The sequence below is a fragment of the Loxodonta africana genome, chromosome 10 (genome assembly GCF_030014295.1).
Source record: "Loxodonta africana isolate mLoxAfr1 chromosome 10, mLoxAfr1.hap2, whole genome shotgun sequence".
Classification (NCBI taxonomy): domain Eukaryota; kingdom Metazoa; phylum Chordata; class Mammalia; order Proboscidea; family Elephantidae; genus Loxodonta; species Loxodonta africana.
In genome coordinates this window covers 73,801,787-73,827,729 of record NC_087351.1, presented here as the reverse complement: position 1 = coordinate 73,827,729, position 25,943 = coordinate 73,801,787, and the positions used below count along the sequence as shown (strand labels likewise).

Genomic DNA, 25,943 nt, shown 5'->3' with positions numbered 1-25,943 from the left:
TTCCGACCTGCAGTATACAGCACATTAAATCAAATAATTCAGACATAAAAAATACCAGATAAGAAGGGGTTATGCAGCCTGGGGCTTTAGGCTTTGGCATTTACTTTAATACAGGGAACAAGAACAATGTGCACTTAAAATTACTACATATTATTCAAAAGATAAGTGAACATGTGAATAGTTAAGCACCCACAGAGTCTTCTCAATGCCATTTAAAAAGCAAGCATTCTTCCAACTGTAATCTAATTCAAAAACCAAGGGTAAGTTGGGAAGAATTAATAATTATGCTTATTTTCCTAGGCTCTTTGCGTCAGAGTGATGAAAGTAATTTCAGTTCATTTTTTAAAATCCCTCAATTAAATATATTTTCTGTCTCTATAAATGTGTGAATCGTTTTGTTCTAACCAATACAGGTTATTGGGAAAAGGTTATATATTGTACCTGATTCAAGTTGACAAAAGGAAAGCAGATATTCTTTAAATTGTCCGTAGAACCATGAGAACATGGCCTGATATCAGTCTGAGGATCTGTGTAAAACACACAGGCTTTCAATTATCATGACTTAAGAAAATTACCTAAGTTCCCACATTAGACACTAATAATCACCTTGGTTTCCTTGGCATTCAAGCACTTTTTATAAGCTTATACTTTCTAGCTGCAATTATCTTGAAGATGAGCATTCATATCTTTGTATTTTCAAAGCACTATAAAGTTCCTAGTATTTTCTGACAAGTCAGTAAAATAATTCTGTATTATTATCTTGAATTTACAGCTAAGAAAAGGATTTAACTGAAAGAAAAGGAATTTTTTAAGGATATACAATGAGTCAATGGTAGAACTAAGATACAAATTTCTGCCTCTCTAGTTTCTAGGCCAGAGAAACATAAGCACTCAAATCATTTCCATAAAGCTTTTAATGCATTTCCCTATTATATCACTGTTCTAGAAAATCCCAGCATAAGACAAAGTCTTTGCCCAAAAGTTGGTTAAGTATCTCTCCTCTGGCAGTAGAAAATACCTTGCAGATGGTACAACTGTTTCTGTTCTAGGGAATAAGCGCTTTAACTGGGTATTGAAGAGGTTGGTAATGTTTCCCCTCATTGAATATATCCACTCAGTTAAGGAACCTGAGACACGAAGAGAAAGGGGTTATAACCCAGATGGAACCTTAAGGTGTACTTATAATAACATAAGACCATAATAGTATCACAAAAGAAAACACACTATGATTCCCCACAGAGAACTGCACATTTCCAGAGTAGTTTTCCTAAGAAAATTATAGTAAAAAATTCTCATCCTAAGATATTCATACAAGTTGCATTTTCTTTACGGTTCTGCTGCTTTTATTCTTTTTTTTTTTTTAAGATACCACATGTAAACCTGGTGTATAACATTAAAACTACTATAATTCCAATTCTGTACTCTAAACAACACTTTCATAGATTAAGATTTCTAAAAGTGGTATAGTTTTAAAATATAGCTTAGGTTTATGTACACTCTCAAAAAACTTCAGTAAATATTTAATATTAAAATCATATATTTATGACTTAGTACAGTTATTTTATTATGATCAAGTTGAGAATACAAATAGCTTAATAGGAAACTGGTATTTGGATATCACATTTTTTACTCTGAAAAACCACTGTTAAACACAAACATTTCCTATTTGACCACTGTTCATATGCTTCAATCTCACGTTTAATTCAAATCTATCAAGTGATTCATACCCTATCTTCAAAACATGTTAATGAAAAACGCACTATCAGCTAAAGCACTGTATTCTGCCACGGATGTATCAAATAATAACTCTCATCTACTTAATACGATGTTGTTATTTTTATTTATCTTTTTATATTTGCTGAGTTAAGATTCAGACTGTATTCAACTGACAACAAATACTAAGACTGATAAGATTCTGTGTAATGGGGAGGTAGAGAAGGAGTCTCACAAATACTGTTAGTGGAAGCATAATTGGCAGTTTTTTTGGAGCTCAGTATAGCAATAATTAACAAAAATTTATATGAACACACTGACCAAGAAAGTTCATCTGTAGTATTCCCAACAGAAATACCAACACAAGTGAGCCAAGATATATACAATGCAGTATTACTTGAAATTGTGAGAAATTAATCTGTGCAGAAAAGGGATAACATAGCAGGCCTGGGACTGCTAGCCTTAGAAACCCTTGCTTAACTTGATCCCTGGCTAGCGACTGGGAACTTGGCTGATAAACAGTTCCCCACACTGATATTTAAGCTTTTCCTAAATGATGAGTGGCTCACTATGCCTGAACTGTTTGTACAAACAACAGGATTTACGCTGAACACCTGCTTTCCTTCTGGGCATCTGGAATTTTGGTACATGCAAGGCAAAGGGTGCCCACATGACCAGCCTCCAATAAAAAACATGGGCACTGAGTATCTAATGAGCTTCCCTATTAGATGACACTTCACACATCTTGTCACAAATTGTTGCTAGAGGAAGTAAGCATGTCCTATGTGACTCCACTGGGAGAGGACTCTCGGAATTTCATGCCTGATTTCCTCCAGACTTTACCCACGTGCCTTTTTCCTTTTGCTGGTTTTGCTTTGTATCCTTATGCTGTAATAAATCTTAGCTGTGAGTACAACTACATGCTGAGTCCTTGAGTCCCTCTAGTGAATCACTTAACCTTGGGGGTGGTCTTGGGAACCCCTGACACAGAACTTAAGGTTCTACAACAGAGCATTGGTTAAATAAATGCAGTGACTAAAATTAATGAATATGGAGAGATGCCCGAAATATATTAAGAGCAAAACCAAAGTTGCAAAGTAGCAGTATGCTATTCTTCCATTTCTCTAAAAAGGTAGTAGATGGATGAATTATACATGCATAGAAAATTGAAGATTATTTCAGTTATCACTATAGTCTGACCTTTTCTTAAAATTAATAAGCACTACTTTTGTAATAAGAAAACAAATTAAGATTTTAAACAAGTAAGAAGTGAGTTTTTACCCTGTTGAGTATGGCCACCGGACACCCTTTCAGCTCAGTAAAGAAGTCACCCCTGAGGTTCACCCTTCAGCCAAAGATTGGACAGGCCCATAAAATAAAACGAGACTAAAAGGGGCACACCAGCCCAGGGGCAAGGACTAGAAGGCAGGAGGGAACCAGAAAGCTGGTAATAGGGAACCCAAGGATGGGAAGGGAGAGCGTTGACATGTCGTGGGGTTGTTAACCATTGTCATAAAACAATATATGTACTAACTGTTCCATGGGAAACTAGTTTGTTCTGTAAGCCTTCATCTAAAGTACAATTTACAAAAGAAAGTAATAATAATAAATCTGTTGCCATTAAGTCAATTCAGATACATGGCCACCACATGTGTTAGAGTTAAAAAAAAAAAAAAAGTCTCTATACAATAATAATAAAATATAACTTACTTATGAACAGCGAATGCAACTTTTGGCCTAGAAGAACACTAACTCCTGTGGCAAACAGTGCTGGTTACCTACCCAGCAGCTATCCTTCCCTTCTTCCATGCTACAGTCCCACTTTTCAGGTGTTCATCTCTATCCTAGCCACAATTCTAGAGATAAATCTTGATTGGTCTAAGTAATCTGCATTCCTCTTGCCAGTAACAAACATAGCTGCTAAAGGATGTCTGCTATTGGTAGATATGGAAGATGCTATCCGAGAAAGATTCCTTTGCACTTAGAAAGAGGCATAGAAAAGACAGTACTTTTCCAGTGGATGTTGCCAAATCTTCATATGACACCCACCAGACAACAGGCCAACATACTAAGGATGGCAAAGTTGAAGTAAGTAAAAACCCAAACTTGGGTATATGAAGCCAGTATAGAACTGATGGACTACACAACCCAGAGCCATTGTGCATTGGGAATAACTGGTTTTAAAATAAACTGTCCTTATTGCTTAAGCCATTTTGAAGTGGAGTGTTACGGCTTACAGTCGAAAGCATCCCTCTGGATTTCTAAATCTGCTGCCTTATGTAGAAAGCCACTGGAATTATAAACCAGAGCCCTGGATTTGTATCCTAGATGCACAACTTACTAACTTTTGAACTTGGGCGTGTCATTTACCATCCTGAGGTAAAATTTCTTCATTTTACAAGTGAAATGACTTCATAAGTACTGTTGTGAAAAAATACAGGGCAATTCACTGTTAGCTCTAAAATGTTGTAAATTCTAATGATCAGACAAATTCTAGAAAATAACCTGGAATACAAATGACCAATTAGGAGTCCACATCTCTAATGTTTCAATCTAAGAGTACTGAAATCCCAGAAGTTCCGCCCAGCATCCACATTGTGAAAACTGCCTTGCCTATTAGCAAAAACATTCAAAGCTAGTCAAGGGGAAGAAATAATTGCTTTCCGTACCTAATTTGACAGTATGGATTCTAATAAATGAGAGTTGATTCTGATTAGCATTTCTATACTGATTTTAAAGGATCATATATATAGGTCTCACACATTTTCACTCACAGGACATTTGTAGACTTGAGATTTTAAATCATTTAAATCCTTGAATAATACAGTGCTAGAAAACAAGACTTGGAATAATGAACTGTGTGGGTCTTTTTATGACAGGTTGAGCCAACCACATGATATGGACATGGTATACTATTGGCAGCAATTCAGACAACACAACTCAATCACTCTAATTTAAATATCTGGCATAAGAAACAGAAAGCCATATTCATGAAGCTACAGAATTTTTTTCTGAGTACCAAATATTCTATTCTATAAACACATTTTGGAATTTATACTACCACTCTAAAATATTTTATTAGAAATAATTGACATTCAAATATTGTACTTAAAGAATGTATTGTTTAATCATATATGCGTGCGTATGTACACATACATACATACACATAGCCACATATACACATATTCCATTTCACATACACATATGTTAGACCAAAAGGAGTTTTAAAACAAGCACTAAAGAATATCCGATTGATTACAGAAACAAAAAATGGGTTATGAACTTCTAAGTTACCAAATAATTTATCATGTATGTTTAATATATAAATAAAGCAAATAAGGTAAAAGCTTTGTTGCACTTGACCATACAATATCCAAAATAGTAAATATACATCATGAACAAATCCATCACCAAATTATGGATTAGCTACTTACATGTAATAACAATATTTCAAGTAAAAAGATTTTAAGTAAAATGGAATAGTATTACCAAAATTGTATTAAGACAATCACCCATTCCTCCCTTATCAACATGATTAAGTTCCAAAGTCCAAGTTGTTATGCAAAATCAACATTATGGAAGAGTCGGGCCATGCCCCACCTTTGGCGTTGATGTCCCCCAGTCATTCAACACCCATCAGGCACCCCCTTTCCCACAATGCCTTCCCCACCACTGTGGAGCCAGCAGGAGTTGGGCGGGTAGTGATGGTGGTCAAAGGTTACCTGCTGCCCACCACCTCTCACTTCCACCCTCAGTGGGGACCCCACTCATTCCACATCAGCTACTTCCCGCCCTGGGCAGGGACCCTGCTTGTCCTCTGCCCTCCGCCTCCACCCTGGGCAGAGACCCTGATGATGTCCTCTGTCCACCCTAGCCCTACAGCCTTGGGCGGCACCCTATTCCATCTCCCCCCACCGACTTCCCCAGTACCTTCAGACCCTTGCCTACCAGCCTGAGACCTCGCATCATCCCATCGCCCTGAGTCCTCTGTGGCTGGACCAAGATGCTTCAGATGAATAGGAGGTGTCCCATGGCCACTCGGCCACCATCCCCATGCGGCCTAGCCATTGCTGGGGCCTCCAGTATATCGTTCAAGGTAGCCCAGAGACAGCAATGGGGCTCAGACCATTGGAGATGCCGCCAGAGAATTTTTTCCAAGTTATGGTAAACGTGAAATGTCGAATAACAAGGTAATTGGTAAGTGAGGAATAGGTGTATAATACTCCAAAAAGTTACAGAAAATAATAACAGTCTTCAATTAACAGGGCTTTTTCTATTATAGTCCAAATCTAAATTTTATCTCAATTTATGCAGGGTTTGTAAAAGAAAAGGTTAAAATTAAATTTCAGAGTAAATTCTTACACTAATTTTTTTGTACTTTTATTCTAAAACTGTCTTAAGATATTTCCATTTCAAAGAAATAACCTAGAGTTTCCAAAAAGAATTATTTTTAATACTGGCAGTCTTCCCATTCAATATATCAAATATACATCTTTTGGCAGAAAGCTCAAAATTAAAAACTTTATATACCAGGTTCTTTGTTCAGCAGTCCTTTCCTCTTAGGTGCAGGAAACTCTAAAGACATAAAATTTAGAAGTCTATCAGGTCCAAAAATAGGATTTAAATGACAATATACACTTAAGCTATACAGATGTTTAACTGGTATAACATAGTAAGGATGCCCTCACAACAAAGATTCCATAAAAGTCTTAAACATGATTATACACATGCATTTTTCCTTCAAAGTGAGATTAAAGTTTAAAACTTTCCAGTGTGCATCTTCATCCTAAATCCAACTTAATAAGCTGCTTTGAAGTTGTTTCATATGGCAAGTCCTCTCCATAATTACCATGTGCCCAGTGTGCCAGATATAAAATTAGTGGTTAAGTGCTATGGCTGTGAACCAAAGGGTCGGCAGTTCAAATCCGCCAGGTGCTCCTTGGAAACTCTATGGGGCGGTTCTACTCTGTCCTACAGGATAGCTATGAGTCGGAATCGACTCGACGGCACCGGGTTTTTTGTAGGCCACTGCTAGGAGAGAGAAAGTAAATGGCTAAGATTTCAATTTAATTTCAATTTAGTCTGAAAACATAATCCAAAACACTAGTACCATACATTTTTCAAGCTACCACAGCAACTTCCATAACCAACACTCAAATAAGCGTCCATCTAGAAACAGCTGTGAATCTAAAAGTTATTAAACATGAAAAAATTAAACAATAAAGAGACAAAGACATGAAATTTATGAAAGATGTGCAGAAGAGAAAGACTCTCCACCAATGAAAAACCGAAAAAGGAATGGTAGCAAAAACAAAGAGATAAAAGAAAAAATTAAGAGGAAAAAGAACACAGATTCCTTGAGAAAGCAGCGACCAGGATAGAGAATGTAGGAGACAAAGAGAACAAACTGTCCAGATTAAAGCAGGTCAGAGCTCTGGGAGAGACTTCTTTAAGAAGATGAAACTGATAGCATAGCTAATGTGCTTGAGTACTGAGAGGAGATTTACACAACTGAGCAAGTTTGGGGATAAACTGGTGATAAATACACAGGAAGACTAAATAAATGAATTAAAAAAGCAAAAAAAAAAAAGTATTGCCTCTATGAAAAGAAAATATGCAGATAAAAGGACGAATCATTTTATATTACATTGTCCTGTTGTCAAGGTTGTTGTTAGGTGTTATTGAGTTCGTTCTGACTCATAGCAACCCTAGGTACAACAGAATGAAACACCGCCGGTTCCTGCACCACCCTCACAATTGCTGTTATGCTTCAGCCCATCGTTGCAGCCACCGTGTCAATCCATCTCATTGAGGGTCTTCCTCTTTTTCACTGACCCTCGACTTTACCAAGCATGATGTCTTTCTCCAGGGACTGATCCCTCCTGATAACATGTCCAAAGTATACGAGATGAAGTCTCACCATCGTTTCTAATGAGCAGATGGTACTTCTTCCAAAACAGATTTGTACATTCTTCTGGCAGTCCATGGTATATTCAATATTCATTGTCAACACCGTAATTCAAAGGCATCAATTCTTCTTTGGTCTTCCTTATTCATTGTCCAGCTTTAACATGCATATGAGGGAATTAAAAACACCATGGATATAATTAAAAAAAGAAAACCATGGCTTGGGTCTGGCGCAACTCATTCCTTAAAGTGACATCTTTTTTTAACACTTTTAAGTAGTCTTTGCAGCAGATTCGCCCATTGTACTGTTGTCATTTGATTGCTGCTTCCGGGGGCATTGATTGTGTATCCAAGTAAAATGAAATCCTTGACAACTTCAGTCTTTTCTCCGTTTATTATGATGGTTGCTTATTGGTCCAGTTGTGAGGATTTTTATTTTGTTTATGTTAAGGTATAATCCATACTCAAGGCCGCAGTCTTTCATCTTCATCAATAAGTGTCTGAAGTCCTCTTCACTTTCAGCAAGGTGTCATCTGCATATTGCAGGTTGTTAATGAGTCTTCCTCCAATCTTGATGCAGCATTCTTCTTCATATAGTCCAGCTTCTCGGATTATTTGTTCAGTATACAGACTGCGTAAGTATGGTGAAGGATACAAATCTGATGCACACTTTTCCTGATTTTAAACCATGCTGTTGTTTGAATGATGCCTCTCAGTCTATGTACAAGTTCCTCAAGAGCACAATTAAGTGTTCTGAATTCCCATTCTTCACAATGTTATCCATTATTTGTTATGATCCACACAGTCGAATGCCTTTGCATAGTCAATAAAACACAGGTAAACATCTTTCTGGTATTCTCTGCTTTCAGCCAAGATCCATCTGACATCAGCATGATATCCTTGGCTCCACATCCTCTTCTAAATTGGCTTGAATTTCTGGAAGTTCCCTGTCGTTGCAACCACTTTTGAATTATCTTCAGGAAAATTTTACTTGTGATATTAATGACATTGCTCAAAAATTTCCGTAACCTGCTGGATTACCTTTCTTTGAAATGGGCACAAATACGGATCTCTTCCAGCAGGTTGGCCAGGCAGCTCTCTTCCAAATTTCTTGGCATATACAAGTGAGCACATCCATTTCCTAAAACATCTCAATTGGTATTCCATCAATTCCTGGAGCCTTCTTTTTCACCGACACCTTCAGGGTACCTTGGACTTCTTCCTTCAGTACCACTGGTTCTTGATCATATGCTACTTCCTGAAATGGCTGAATGTCGGCCGGTTCTTTTTGGTATAGTGACTCTGTGTATTCCTTCCATCTTTTTTTGATGCTTCCTGTGTCATTTAATATTTTTCCTATAGAATCCTTCAATATTGCAATTCGAGGTTTGAAACTTCTCTTCAGTTTTTTCAGCTTGAGAAATCCCGAATGTGTTCTTCCCTTTTGGTCTTCTAACTCCAGGTCTTTGCACATGTCATTATAATACTTTACTTTGTCTTCCTGAGCTGCCCTTTGAAATCAGCTCTTTTACTTCACCATTTCTCCCTTTCACCTTAGCTACCCTATGTTCAAATTTCAGAGTCTCTTATGACATTCATTTTGGTCTTTTCTTTCTTCCTGTCCTTTTAATGACCTCTTGCTTCCTTCATGTATGATGTCCTTGATGTCATTCCACAACTTGTCTGGTCTTCAGTCATCAGTGTTTAATAAGTCAAATCTATTCTTCAGATGGTCTCTAAATTCAGGTGGAATATACTCAAGGTCATACTTTGGCTCTCGTGGGCTTGTTGTAATTTTCTTCAGCTTCAACTTGAACTTGCAATGAGCAACTGATGGTGTGCTCCACAGTCAGCCTCTGGCCTTGCTCTGACTGATGATATTGAGCTTTTCCATCATCTCTTTCCACAGATGTCATCAATTTGATTCCTGTGTATTCCATCTGGTGAGGTCCATGTGTATAGTCGCCTTTATGTTGATGAAAAAGATACTTGGAATGAAAAGTAGCTGGTCTTCCAAAATTCTATCATGCAATCTCCAGCATTGTTTCTATCACCAAGGCCATATTTTCCAATTACCAATCCTTCTTTGTCTCCAACTTTCACATTCCAATCACCAGTAATTATCAGTGCATCCTGATGGCATGTTCAATCAATTCAGACTGCAGAAGTTAGTAAAAATCTTCAATTTCTTTATCTGTGGCCTTAGTGGTTGGTACGTAAATTTGAATAATAGTCGTATTAACTGGTTTTCCTTGTAAATGTATGGATATTATTCTATCACAGACAGCATTACACTTCAGGATAGATCTTGAAATGTTCTTTTTGACAAAGAATGAAATGCCACTCCTCTTAAATTTGTCATTGCTAGCATAGTAGACCATATGATTGTCCAACTCAGAATGGCCCATACTAGTCCATTCCAGCTCACTAATGCCTAGGTTATTGATGTTTATGAGTTCCATTTCATTTTTGACAATTTCCAATCTTCCTATACTCATACTTCATACATTCCATGTTCCTATTATTAATGGATGTTTGCAGTTTTTTTTTTTTTTTTTTTTTTTTTGAATCATGCCACCTCAGCAAATGAAGGTCCCAAAAACTTGACTCCATTTACATCATTAAGGTTGATTTTACTTTGAGGAGGTAGCTCTTCTCCAGTCATATTTTGAGTGCCTTCCAACCTGAGGGGTTCATCTTCCAGCACTATATAAGACAATGTTCCACTGCTATTCATAAGGTTTTCACTCACTAATTTTTTCAGGAGTAAACTTTAATTTTTGCCAGGTCCTTCTTCCTAGTCTGCCTTAGTCTGAAAGCTCAGCTGAAACCTGTCCACCATGGGTGACCCAGCTGGTATTTGAAATATCAGTGGCATAGCTTCCAGCATCACAACAACATGCAGGCTACTACACTATGACAAACTGAGAGACCCATGTCAATAGTGTTCTGTAAATGCTGAATACTCACGTAACTAAAATAGGTATATTGGGAAGGTGGGGGTGGGGAGTAAGCAATTGTTTTGGGGTGGGAGGTGAAGATATATTAAAAAATATCGAATGTACCTCATTAAATGTTTAATACACAGTAGGCACTCAATAAATGCTTGTTGAATGAATAAAAACCAAAATGAAAAGAACACTCAGGCATTATTAATACATATTACATTCATTATTACTGACAGATTACCCATCATTAAGCCTACTCTGCTAAATATAACTTATTCTCTGCAGTACTATAATTATTATAGCAGATAATAAACTGTTGTTTACTAACTACTACAAATTATTAAAACCAAAACATTAAAAAGTATAACTAATTCCTGTTGTTCAACATGCCACTATTTAGTTACAAATATCATTTCATAGGTGAAAATTTTACATTTATTAAAATTTGAAATAAGTATTTTTTATAATAAAGTCTTATTTTTAATATTATATCCAGAAATATATATTTTGTAAACCTTGTCATTTGATGGGAATATATTACAGACATTCCCATGAATAGGAATATTCATTTACTGACAACAATATTACCCTATCCTTCATCTCTCACCTCCACCCTGCCTCCACACCCATTCATTTATTGTATTACCATTCACTTTTAAGCGTTACAATTAATGCTCTGATTGATACTAAAATTCTCCAGTGTGCCAAATATGAAGCACCACAAAAACACACAGCCAACTGTTACACTCTTCAAAGGATCTAAACCATGTTTTCTTCAGTAGTTTGACAAAATTTCATCTGTACCTGTTTTACTAAAAGTTTCATCCTGCTCTTCCTCCTCTTCTGTAATTACAGGCATACTCAGGCTTAAAGATTTAGCTTCTTTATTTCCATTCTGCATGTCACCTAGAAATATTTAGATAATGATTTAACATGAAAATGAAGAATATTAACCTTTGGGAAAACACTCACACAAATAAAAAATGTCATTATTACTATAACATAAAAATCAGATATTTATGCTAAACACTAAAACTGTAATGGCAAACAGGAATACGCATTTTAGAATATTATCTTTTTTAAAAAGTATTAATATATTTGTATCTATGCTTTGAAAATTTTAGTCTCTAATTCTCCCACTCAAGAGAAAGGATAAAAGGGAAGAAACAAAATTAGCCAAACATCAATACCTTATTCAATCTCTACCACACATCAAAGGGGTTACATCTGCAGATATCAGGGAACAATGTTTGTTAATTCTTATTGAAGTAATTAATCACAAATATAATTCAAAGTTAATAGTCTTGTTTTTGAATGCATACCTTCTTGTCACCAGGTATGTTCTACAAGATGCATTTCTCTAGTCATAATTTGCCACTGATTTCCCATTTTCAAAAACACTGGAGATTTTCTGTATGAATCTCCTGTTGCCTGAAGAGATATACTAACCAAATTTACCAAATACCACTGTGATATCAGATCCTATTTAGCACACAACTTCCATGTCCCAATAGCAACCCTACTTTCAGTCTCTTTCTATTCTTTATGCTGCTTTATTCTTCTCCACAAAACTTTTACCACCTGATACGCTATTTGTTTCTTTAAGTATTTCTTCCTACTAGAATATAAGTCCCACAAGGGTAGATTTTGGTTTGTTGACTTGATGTACCCCAGCACAACTGGAAAAGTGCCTGGCATATGGTTTCAACTATTTTCAGCTATTAACACAATATTTCATAGAGCAGATGTGTTAATAAGTCCCTGTCAGCATAGGAGGCAGCAAATTAAATGCAAATGAATTCAAGCTTTCTGCTCTGAACATGGATACACTGGGATCTTAATGGGATGAACAGAGTACACAAAGATGGAGCTGAGTAAACTATAGCAATAGGCTTCCATTTTAAACACAATTTAAACAATTCAATACTGCCAATTTCCTGCTAAGTCATTAAAACAGTATTTGGCCTTTACCTGTAAATCCTAAGCATTAAATACAATGATGATATTTTATAGATCTTTAAGATGACAATCTTTTAAGAAATCTCTATATATACCTAATCATGTCGTTTTTTAGACTTTAAATCTATAATCTTTTTTTAGTTGTTCACAAAATTATAATTAGTGCCGTCTACCCAAAATTACTAACGCTTTTCTTCACGGTCTTCTAGCCACGTCCATCCACATCAATTATTAATGATTTTTTAAACCCGTAATTACAATCTAATAGAATCTAACCAACAATGTCAACTGAAAGATTTCCGAGTTAAAAACTGCCGTTTGAGAAACAAAGCTTCATGATGATTAACTATATTTTAGGGATTTATTTCTATATTAAATTAATTTAAAAGAATAAAAAACAATGTTCTTCAACAGCTCTTAAAACCGAAAACAATGTCTCAGCCATGCAGAATGCAGGAAGGAGCAAAGACGTAAAAGCGTAAAACTTCAGGACTTTTATCTAAGTCCGCACGTTAAAAAAGCTCATGAACTTTGGTCGCAGGTGCGCTTAAGCTTTTATCCAGAACCTAATTGCATTTACTGTACATAAAGCTGAAACGAATGGCCAATCAGTTTCCTACAGGTTTGAAGCAACAAAAGGACATAAAATTGCTACAAGTCTGTATACTGAGGACAGAAAGAAGACAACTACGAATAGCAAATGAGACAGGAAAGCTATTTTATTTAAAAAGACATAATAACTGTCAAAGTACTCCAGCATAAAGCCATTTATTATAAAGATAAACTGCCTCCCCACCGCTTGAGATATCTGATATTATCATAAAACCCATTAAAATAATATGCTCATGATAACCCTGAATCATCAAGAGAAAATCAAATTATCTTCAGGGTACATTGCTGGAGAAAATGGGAGTGCATGAAATATAATTTATTTTAGTATTTTCCTAATTATAAAAATAATAAATGCACATTGCAGAAAGCAAAAAACCTACAAAGAATATATTTTAGAATATCAACCATAATAATTAAATTTTTTTTAAGTTTTAACATTTAAATCATTAACCTCGGTTATCCACGAAACTAATCCCCAGGGGTGTAATACACCTGGTTTTACTGTGCACAATGCTGGTCATGTGGGATGCAATTATCAGTAACAGACCATTGCTCATCCTCAAAACAAATGACTGCTAGACATGCAACTAGAAGTCGATTAAGAATAAACTCACTTAAGTGCATGTCTAATTTGAGCTCCAGATCTACATTTCCAATTACCTGAGAGGCAGCACAGTGTACCAGTTAAAAACTCAGGTTTGGATTCAGCCACACTCTTGTTCAAGTAGGAGTTCTGCTGTTTATCAGCTAGGTGACCTTAGACACGTGAAAAAAAAAGTGGCACACAGTAAAAAAAAAAAAAAACAAAAATGGTTGCCACTGAGTCACTCCCCACTCATGGCGATCCCATTATATAACATATAAGTGTCACATAAATAAAAGTTGCCATCATCTTCACCACTATATCATCATTACTATTAATGATGTCATCCCAGCGATGCGCATGTTATATTCTAGGAATGGTGAACAGGTATAGCTGAAGCATAAATAATACAAACGTAATACAATCAATTGGAAACCTTGGTGGCGTAGTGGTTAAGTGCTACGGCTGCTAACCAGTTCAAATCCGCCAGGTGCTACTTGGAAACTCTATGGAGCAGTTCTACTCTGTCCTATAGGGTCACTATGAGTCGGAATTAACTCGACGGCAGTGGGTTTGGTTTTTGGTTTTTAATGCCATCAATTAACTGAGCACCTATTTATATGCCAGTAACTATTCTCATCCTGTCACCCTTATTTCTCCCAGTTACTTAAGCACTAAAGCATCCCATCTCATCCCTCTTTGTCAGCCTCCATATTCAGCTACCTATAGGCATACAACGGCTCTCAGATCTATTAGTCGGCTTCCTTAATTCCTACACTACCTAGCCATGTGGTTATCACTTCTAAACCTGATCTACTGTAACAGCCTTTTACTTAGTCCCTACTTTGAGTCTGTTGCCACCTACCCACCATATGACTTCCAGATTAATTTTTTTCAAGGAAAACTTGATCATGCTACTTTCTTTCTCAAAAGTCTCAAAAGTCCCTCTGCCTACAAAATTAAGTCTAAACCTCCTGATTGCACATTTAAGGCCCAGTCACAATACAATCCCCGTATTTTTCTAGCACTATCTATAACACATCCTTTACACTCCAGCCAACATGGACCCCTGGTTCTGTCCTTCCCAAAGACCTTGCCTTTTTTCATGCTAGTCTATTTGTCTTAGATCAAAGACCACAGCCTTCAGTATAGAATACACACCAACATAAAGAAAACAAAAATCCTCACAACTGGACCAATAAACAACATCATGATAAAGGGAGAAAGAACTGAAGTTGTCAAGGATTTCATTTTACTTAGATCCACAATCAATACCCACGGAAGCAGCAGTCAAGAAATCAAATGACTCATTGCATTGGGCAAATCTGCTGCAAAAGACCTCTTTCAAGTGTTGCAAAGCAAAGATGTCGCCGTGAAGACTAAGGTGCCCCTGATCCAAGCCATGGCGTTTTCAATCGCCTCACATGCATGTGAAAGCTGGACAATGAATAAGGAAGATCGAAGAAGAATCGATGCCTTAGAATTGTGGTGTTGGCAAAGAATATTGAATACACCATGGACTGCCAAAAGAACAAACAAATCTGTCTTCGAAAAAGTAACCAGAATGCTTCTTAGAAGCAAGGCTGGCAAGATTATATCTCATATACATGTTATGGGGGCGGAGGGGGTCAGTCCCTGGAGAAGGGCATCATGGTTGGTAAAGTAGAGGGTCATCGAAAAAGAGGAAGACCCTCAGCAAGATGGACTGACACAGTGGCTACAACAATGGGCTGAAACTTGACAGTGATTGTGAGGATGGCACAGGACCAGGCAGTGTTTCATTCTGTGGTACACAGGGTCACTATGAGTTGGAACCAACTCAACAGCACCTAACAACTAACAACAGAGATATTGTAGTATTTATTTTATTTTTTAAAAACTTCAGATTTTTCTGATTACTAAAGCAACACATGGTTATATAAAATTCAAACACTATAGAAATTTATGGACTTGAAAGTGAAAATTTCTCATGATCCCACCCCTAAGAGTTAACCACTGTTAATATACTTACACATTTTTTTCAATGATATATACTGTGCTTGCATATACACACACTTTTATTAACAGAAATGGGATCATGTTCTTCTACAAAAAGTGTATCAGTACACTATGGACATCTTTTTATGTCATATATACAGCATTCTCTTTGTAATAACTGCAAACTATTCCCTTGTATGGACTGACTATAATTTTATTTACCCAATCATTCGGTGTCATACATTTGAGTTGTTTCACAAGTTTTTGCCACTTCAAATAATCCTGCAATGAATGTACTCGTGTATTTATCATTTTCATAGAATAAATTCCTAGAAATTAAATCAATATAGGTTATAACTCGATGATGCCCAGCTACCACCACCAACTGCTCTGACAGGTATCACAACAGAGGATCCCAGAGAGAGTTGCAGAAAAACATAGAACAAAATTCTAACTCCCAAAAATAGACCAGACATACTGGTCTGACAGAGACTGGAAAAACCCCAAGAGACAGCCCCCCAGACACCCTTTTAATTCAGTACTGAAGTCACTCCTTACGTTCACCCTTCAGCTAAAGAAAAGACAGGCCCATAAAACAAAACGATACTAAATGGGCATACCAGCTCATGGGCAAGGATGAGAAGGCAGTAGGGGACGGGAAAGCTGGTAATGGAGAACTCAAGGTCAAGAAGGGGAGAGTGTGGACACGTCATGGAGTTGGCAACCAATGTCACAATACAATATGCATATTGTTTAATGAGAAGCTAACTTACTCTGTAAACCTTTATCTAAAGTACAATAACAATAAATAAATAAATTGATAAAGGTTTTATACATTTAAAATTTTCACTGATGACTACTAATTGCTCTCTGAAAAGGATGTGCCAATTGACATTCCAACTTAAATTCAGAGATCTTACCTTCTCACATTTTGACAATATGTATTCAGTATCTTTAATCTTTGCCGATCTAAAAAAATGGTATCAAAATCTTTTTTAACTTGTATTTAATTATTGATTAACTTATGTTTAATAATTAAATACTTACTAGTTAACAATTATTATTTATTAAATATACCTTCATATTCCTGGTAACTATTTAATTTTGCTTTCTGAATTGCCTGCTCATGTCCTAAGCTCATTTTTCTACTGGTGAACTTAATAACTTACAAGAGCTCTTCTAAAATTTAGCATTTTAACATTATATGTGCTGCAAATGGTTTTCCAATGCCTTTTATGGAATATAAGGCTCATCCTCTTCAAAGGGCTATGGAATCAAAAATACCTTTCCACTTTAAGGAAATAAGCTTTTAATTAAAAAGACTTGGATCTTTATTTGGAGGTACAGTGGTTAAGAGCTCTCAGCTGCAAACCAAATGGTTGCCAGTTTGAATCCACCAGACTCAAAGTACAGTCAACATTAATGATGTGGAGGTAATAAAGCTTTTAGGACCTTCATCTACTGATGGAGCACAACTCAAAATAAGAAGAAACAGCTGCAAACATCCATTAATAATCTGAATGTGGAATGTACGAAGTATGAATCTCGGAAAATTGGAAGTCATCAAAAATGAAACAGAACACATAAAGATCGATATTCTAGAAATTAGTGACTTGAAATGGACTAGTATGGGCCGTTCTGAATCAGACAATTATGGTCTACTATGCCAGGAATCACAAATTGAAGAGGAAAGTTTTCGCATTCATTGACAAAAAGAACATTTCAAGATCTACCCTGAAGTGCAACACCGTCAGGGATGCAATTACCCATATGTCTCCAAGAGACAAAGATGAAGAAATTGAAGACTTTTACCAACTTCAGCAGTCTGAAATTGATCAACCTTGCAATCAAGATGCATTGATGATTACTGGTGACTGGAATGCAAAAGTTGGAAACAAAAAAAAGGATCCGTCGTTGGAAAATACAGCCTTGGTGACAGAAACGATGCCAGAGATCACATTACAGAATTTAGCAAGTACCTTTTTTTCAACAACATAAATGATGACTGTCTATGTGGATCTCGCCAGATGGAAAACATAGGAATCAAATCGACTACATCTGTACAAAGAGACGATGGAAAAGCTCAATATCATCAGTCAGATGAAGGCCAGGGGCCCACGGCGGAACAGACCATCAATAGCTCATATGCAAGTTCAAGCTGAAGCTGAAGAAAATTAAAACAAGTCCATGAGAAAAAAAGTATGACCTTGAGTATACTCCACCTGAATTCAGAGGCCATCTCAAAAACAGATTTGACTCAATGAACGCTAATGAACAAAGACCAGATGAGTTATGGAATGACATCAAGGACATTACACACGAAGAAAGTAAAAGGTCATAAAAACAGAGGAAAGAAAGAAAACACCAAAATGGATGTCAGAAGAGACTCTGAAACTTGCTCTCGAACACAGAGTAGCTAAAGCGAATGGAAGAAACGATGAAGTATAAGAGCTGAACAGGAGATCTCAAAGGGTGGCTCAAGAAGACACGGTAAAGTATTATAATGAAATGTGCAAAAACCTGGAGTTAGAAAACCAAAAGGGAAGAACACGCTCAGCATTTCTCAAGCTGAAAGAACTGAAGAAAAATTCAAACCTCGAATTACAATACTGAAGGATTCTATGGGCATGATATTGAATGATGCAAGAAGCATCAAAAGAAAATGGAAGGAATACAGTTACTGTACCAAAAAGAACTTGTCGACATTCAACCATTTCAGGAAGTAGCATATGTTCAAGAACTGGTGGTACTGAAGGAAGAAGTCCAAGCTGCACTGAAGGCATTGGCGAAAAACAAGGCTCCAGGAATTGATGAAATACAATTGAGATGTTTCAACAAATGGATACAACGCTGGAAGTGCTCACTCATCTATGCCAAGAAATTTTGAAGACAGCTACCTGGCTAACTGACTGGAAGAGATCCGTATCTTTGCCCATTCCCAAGAACGTTGATCCAACAGGAGGCGGAAATTATCAAACAATATCATTAATAGCACATGCAAGTAAAATTTTGCTGAAGATTAATTCAAAAACAGTTGCAGCAATTCATGGACAGGGAACTGCCAGAAATTCATGCCAGATTCAGAAGAGGATGTAGAACCAGCGATATCATTGCTGACATTAGATGGATCTTGGCTAAAAGCAGAGAATACCAGAAAGATGTTTACCTGTGTTTTACTGACTATGCAAAGGCATTCGACTGTGTGGATCGTAACAAATTATAGATAACATTGTGAAGAACAGGAATTCCAGAACACATAACTGTGCTCATGTGGAACCTGTATTTAGACCAAGAGGCAGTCATTTGAACAGAACAAAGGGCTACTGGGTGGTTTAAAATCAGGAAAGGCATGTGTCAGGGTTGTATCCTTTCACCATACTTACTCAATGTGTATGCTGAGCAAGTAATTTGACAAGCTGGACTGTACGTAGAAGAATGGGGCATCAGGATTGGAGGAACCTGCAATATGAAGATGACACAACCCTCCTTGCTAAAATTGAAGAAGATTTAAAGCACTTACTGATGAAGATCAAAGACAAAAGCCTTCAGTATGGATTAAACCTTAAAATAAAACAAAAATCCTCACAATTGGACCAATAAGCAACATCATGATAAATAGAGAATATACTGAAGTTACAAGGATATCATTTTACTTGGATCCACAATCAACACCCTTGGTAGTCGCAGTCAAGAAATCAAATGACATATTGCACTGGGTAAATCTGCTGCAAAAGACTACTTTAAAGTGTTAAAAAGCAAAGATGTCACCTTGAGGACTAAGGTGCATCAGAAGCGAGGATGGCAAGACTTCAGCTCACATATTCTGGACATGTTATCAGGAGGGACCAGTTCCAATTCCTAGAGAAGGACATCATGCTTGGTGAAGTACAGGGTCAGCCAAAAAGTGGAAGGTTCCTAAGGAGATGGATTGACACAGTGGCTGCAACAATGGGCTCAAACATAGCCATGATGTGAGGATGGCAAAGGACCGAGCCGTGTTTCGTTCTGTTGTATGTAGGTTCACTATGAGTTTGAACGACTCAGCAGCACCTAACAATGAGCTACAAAGCCGGTGAGCTGGAATAGTGAGCCCATGATCAAAGACCTGAATTCAGATTGCATTTCATTACTCTGTTTTTTTTTTTTTCTCATGGATTAAATCCCTCATGACACCCTAGATTAATTCAAAAGAAATCTCAGATGTGCTACAATACCTGTCATTACCTTTCATTAAATGTACATCCCAACTCCTATCCTTAATTTCAGTTTGTGAAACAATGCTTTAAATAACTACATTAAATAATAAAATATGGCTAGTGAAGTGCTGGATTTTTATCAAATGTCTTTTTTTGGTAACTACTAAAATGAATGCATGTTTTCCCCTTCACCCTATTTATATAGTAAATTATATGAATACAGTCCTAAATAATTGCACCATTCTAGCATCCTAGACAAATACAGTCGAGGTGCTTTGTATGTGGGATTCTTTTTGATACATACACCTTAGGACTTTTTCAGTAATACTTGTAAGTGAAATTGGTCTAATGACTTCTCTTAAGGATGTTATGCTAGCTTTGCAAAAAGAATCAGAAAACTCTCCTTTTGAATTATTTATCGCTCTCTCTTCACAAAATGTGGTACACCTCCTCCTCTGAATTCTCTGTGCACTTTAAGCAACTGTTAAGGCATTTAATCAATATCTGAAATATCTTAAAGGTATTTAGTTTCAATTCTCTCTCCACTGCCTCAATATAGAAAAAAAAAAAAAATTAAAACGCTATATCTTCATATACTCCTGCAGTACTTAGGAGTGTGTTACATATTAGGTATTAAATGTTACTCAGGTTTCTAAAGCTCTTTTTTTTCTCTTAGCCTGCTAATGATATTCCAACTTTATGTATGGTGAATATGTATTTTTGTGTAATTTTTAAAAATTAAGCTCTTAAAATATATAACCATTAGTTTAGGATCCAAATGCCAAAGGAAATTTTACAGATACACTATTTCAAAAGAAAGGCATACACAGCTGAATTAGTACAGTTAAAGGGAAATATGGTTTATAAAATGTACTACCTTACTCTACATATAAGTTTGATTCACATGTAGAAATGACTAATGTAAGTATGCACTGGATAATTCTAGACTGAATCTATAACTATCTATCCATATCATTATGAACAAACTAGTTAATCTGCACTGGCCTTAATTTCATCAACTATGAAATGATGAATTTCATGATTCCTAGGGTTCCCTTCAGCAGTAAGATTCCAAGAACCAAAGAAAATGTATTTATTTTTAATACTAACTCTCAAGAGGCTCTCAGGAGGTTAAACAAGTACCTAACCACTTTAAAAATGGAAAACAAGAGGCGGGGAGGTTATAAATAAGACCCACTCTCCCTGACTGAATCTTAGTAAGACTTTAAACAGCTACCTTTGTTTTTGGAGGACATCTTCCTTCCTGATGATGTCAATGCTTCTTTGTTTCTTTTTCTCTTAGTTGCTTCAATCTGTCCTCGACCAGGTGCAGAATCAGAGTCAGAAGAGTCAAGTCTGACTTGACGATGCCTTCTGGACTTGGATGCCTGAAGAGTTAGAAATCCAGTTAACGAAGAATCAGAAAATGAATCCAATTGATAAGTAAAATAATAGAAATATATTCAGTAATTGATACTATTAGGTGCTGCTGAATTGGTTCCAACTCATAGCGACCCTATGCACAACAGAACGAAACATCCTCACAATCATTGTTAGGCTTGAGCCCACTGTTGCAGCCACTGTGTCAAACCAATGCAGTAATGAGAGAAAGACAAAATACACAATTAAATGAGAAAAGATTTAGAGAAACACTTGTCATAAAGTACTCCACCATTACACTGGCTTGCTTACTATAATCACTTGTCCCATGTACACAGTCTATCTTTTATCTTTATAACATGACAAGTTCCCTGCAACTGTCATTACTCATACTGGGTTAAAATGCAGTTGTTCTATTATCTGGCATGGTTGGGAAATGGAGACATAGAGGACAAGTACTGCTTTTTACTGCCTAGTAACTTAGTCCCCCTTTCTTCTAATAATAACACTTTATTTTCCTTGGGCACTACCATGTGTTTCAAGTATAACTATTTATCTGTTGCTCCAGGTATGGCCGTGTAGCACAAATGTACAGCCAAGCATTCCCATGGTCATTGTGATTCATACTGTTCAGAGGCGGATAAGTGATCTCAATCATAGCTAATATAACTCAGTTTCAGGAATCTGTTTAACTATTAGGAAGGAAAAATTCCTCTTTCCATTGAGCTGGGCACATACAAGGGTGGAGCTATCACAAACAGCACATGAAGACAGTGGAATCAACACACAGGAGGTGAAAGAGGAAGGGACAGTCCTAGTGATACCTGTGCCTAAGGCCAGTTCCCAAGGACATTTCAGTTACATCCACCAATGAATTCACTTATTTGCTTAAGCCAAAGAGTCCTAGCTAAGAAGACAGCTTTCAGCTAATGTTATATATGCAGTACAAGTATTAGCAATTCTTTAAAAACTACCATGCATTGTATGTTAACTGTACCTCAACAAAGAGAAAAAAAAAAAACTACTTATGACAATTTATAGAGAACATAATTTGTTTAATGATTTAAAAAAATATCCCATAATGCTTTAAGATAAACATGAAACACCAATTACCACTGTACAATATTAAAAAAGGGCTCTAGTTAAAAAGAATTTGGGATAATGAGTTTACTGTCCTTAGTGCTTTCACACAGTATTTCTACTCCATTTACTCTGCTGTAGCAAATAAGTAACATGTAACTAATCTACAGTCACTTTTAACTTTTTCTTTTTCACAACTAGAAAATAATAGCAACTTCCCACAGAATGAAGCCCTTCTTAAATTTATGACAAAAACCCAGGAAAAAAACATGGATTAAACACACATATTTTTATCTGTGCTTTTTCCTAAAGCCCCACTAAAATGACAGTCACGAAATAAACATTCTACTTGCATCCACAATCAACACCCATGGAAACAGCAGTCAAGAAATCAAATGACAAATTACCCTGGGCAAATCTGCCGCAAAGTACCTTTAAAGTGTTAAAAAGCAATGATGTCAATTTAAGGACTAAGGTGCGCCTGACCCAAGCCAAGGTGTTTTCAATTGCCTCAAAGCCATGTGAAAGCTGGACGATGGATAAGGAAGAACAAAGAAGAACTGATTCATTTGGATTATGGCATTGGCTAGAATATTTAACGTACCACAGACTGGCAATAAACAAACAAATTTGTCTTGGAAGAGGTATGGCCAGAATGCTTCTTAGAAGCAAGGATGGCAAGACTTAGTCTCACATACTCTGGACGTGTTATCAGGAAGGATCAGACCCTGGAGAAGGACATCATGCTTGGTAAAGGAGAGGGTCAGCGAAAAAAAGGAAGACCCTCGACGAGATGGGCTGACACAGTGGCTACACAACAATGGGCTCAAACATAACAACAATCATGAGGATGGCACAGAACCAGGCAGGGCAGTGTTTCATTCTGTTGCACATAGGGTCGCTATGAGTCAGAACCAACTCAATGGCACCTAACAACAACAACAACTCCACAAAAACAAAGATAACAGGAAACAACACAGCTGTAAACAAGGTAACAAAATTTTGGAAGTTGAAAAGGAAGTGATAGCTAACTTAACAAAATGAAGAAAGCGTAAGCCTAATTGCCTGCATTGGGGAAGTTAGTATAAAGCAAACTGATCCAAGTGGGTAAGGAACTGAAGTCATCAGAAATGTGACTACAAATATTGGTAGATGTGCTGAAAATCTACATAGGGAATAGCATCCCATTCTTCAGCCTCGAAACTAAGTAACTGACCTCTAGTAGAAAATAAGAGGTTTGCTCTCTGCAGAGGCAAAACCAAGGAGGCTTTAACTTTGAGGAAATGGGTATAGCTGAGGGAGATGAGGCCTCTTACAGAAAACACAGGAGTTAAGTGAAACCTGCATAAGAAATAGTAAGCCTCTTAGCTGGTTCTCTTTGTAGGCTTTCAAAACATTGGCAGCTGGGCTTATTCCCTATGTTCCAAAATTCCTCTCTGGTAAAAATGACTAGATCCAAGAAAAAGAAATACTGAGGTTTAAAACGCTTCACCTAAGATGAACTGAGTGGCAGGAGAAGGAAGAGACGGTTCAGAAGTGGAGAAGAGTTACCAGACCTGAATCGCTGCGATCCCTCAAGCACCATTCCCAGTAGCCACTGCAGCAGGCTGGTACTAGGGTTCGGCCACAGTTTCCTCAGAGAGAAGCAGCCAGCTGCACAGCCTACTCACACCTCCGGAACCAGAGAAGAACGGCGCTCTTGGCAAAAGCTAAGTACTTGCATATATTTTACCATACCCCCCCACACCCAAGCCGGCTTCAGCAGCTGTTGATTTCCCTGGGCCTGAGATAGGCACTGTTGAGTGCCTAGAGCCATCCTCCCAGCATTAGAGAAGGAATAAATTCACAATTGGGGGAAAAGATAATTTGCCAGCTCCATTAAGCAGCAGCTCCTGTCTAGGCAAAAACAGTGCATGGACTTTGAGTAACTTTCCCCCCTGCATGGACCTATGTGGGCCTATTTCAGGTGAATAGGTCCTTGTTGGCACACTACAACTGTTTTAGCTGTGCAGTAGAGAGGAGGGTGTTTGATGTTTGACACCACTTTGCCTATTAAACAGGATCCTCACCTACCCACATCATGGGCCTAAGGACTGGTGGTTCCACTCAGGTCACCCAGCCACCTGTGACAGGGGTCCAAGGACAACTGCTACCTCCCAGTCCTTACAACCAAAAACACTGGGTATCCAGTGTCCATTTGCAGAACTCACCCACCTGTACGCTCTAGGGAACAGGGACACACTTTCCTCAGAGACACATAGGGGACGATTCTCAGCCCCCTGCCTTGTTCACAGTGTGACACCCTGCTGCAACCAGATACCGGTAACTACATCAATCACCCTCACCCCTTTAAGACTGTAGGACAGAGCCTGTACCACACACTTGATGATCAGCTACCTGGACACCTGAGCTGAATTCATACAAAAAAAGTGAATAGACTCCTCGACTGCTATACCTGATAACAGCTCTAGCCATCTGGGTACAGGACGTGAGACCTCCAAAGGGGAAAATAATCAAGCTAGCTCACTCAAGCAACCCATTTGGGCATATCAAAACAAAACAAAGCAAGAAGCTAGGATACAGTGAACAAACATAAAATAAACTAATATAATAAATTATAGATGGCTCAGAGACAACACTCAATATCAAGTCACATAAAGAAACAGACCATGATCGCCTCAAGAGGCTCTCAAAACAAAGAATCAAGGGAGCTTCTAGATGAAAGTGCTTTCCTGGAATTACCAGAGGCAGAATACAAAAGATTAACATAAAGAACACTTCAAGACATAAGAAAGGAAATCAGGCAATATGCAGAACAAGCCAAGGAACACACAGATAAAGCAACTGAAGAAAATAAAAATGTTATTCAGGAACATAATGAAAAATTTAATAAGTTGGAAAAAATCCACAGACAGACAGCAATCAGAAATTCAGAAGATTAAGAATGAAACTATAGAATTAGACAACTCAATAGAAAGTCAGAGGAGCAGAATTGAACAAGTGGAAGGCAGAATCTGTGAACTTGAAGATAAAGCACTTGGCACCAATATATTTGAAGAAAAATCAGATAAAAGAATTTAAAAACATGAAGAAAACCTAAGAATCATCTGGGACTCTATCAAGAGAAATAACCTATGAGTGATTGGAGTACCAGAACACAGAGGCATAACAGAAAATACAGAGAGAATTGTTGAAGATTTATTGGCAGAAAACTTCCCTGATATCGTGAAAGATGAGAAGATACCTATGCAAGATGCTCATCAAACTCCACAAAAAAAAGGCGGATTTAAAAAGAAAGTCACCAAGACATATTATAGTCAAACTTGCCAAAACCAAAGATAAAGAGAGAATTTTAAGAGCAGCTAGGGATAAACGAAAAGTCACCTACAAAGGAGAATCAATAAGAATAAGCTTGGACTACTTGGCAGAAACCACGCAGGCAAGAAGGCAATGGGAACACCTATATAAAGCAATGGCGGAAAAAACTGCCAGCCAAGAATCATATATCCAGCAGAACTGTCTCTCAAATACGAAGGTGAAATTAGGACATTTCCAGATAAACAGAAGTTTAGGGAATTCGTAAAAACC

General features: G+C 37.2%; 1 protein-coding gene across 9 annotated transcripts in view; it reads right to left on the bottom strand.

The window, feature by feature from the left end:
* Positions 1 to 25,943, bottom strand: part of SNAPC1 (small nuclear RNA activating complex polypeptide 1) — a 153,218-nt gene that overhangs the window by 108,538 nt on the left and 18,737 nt on the right. For 2 of the 9 annotated variants that reach the window (XM_064292565.1, XM_064292568.1), the window contains exons 8-10: positions 21,133 to 21,283; positions 11,373 to 11,474; positions 6,244 to 6,288 (exon numbers count right to left, since the gene is read on the bottom strand). In XM_064292565.1, the coding sequence (XP_064148635.1) occupies positions 6,244 to 6,288; positions 11,373 to 11,474; positions 21,133 to 21,283 (298 nt within the window). The other 7 variants (XR_002785315.2, XM_064292564.1, XM_023546235.2 and 4 more) reach the window with 7 other exon arrangements.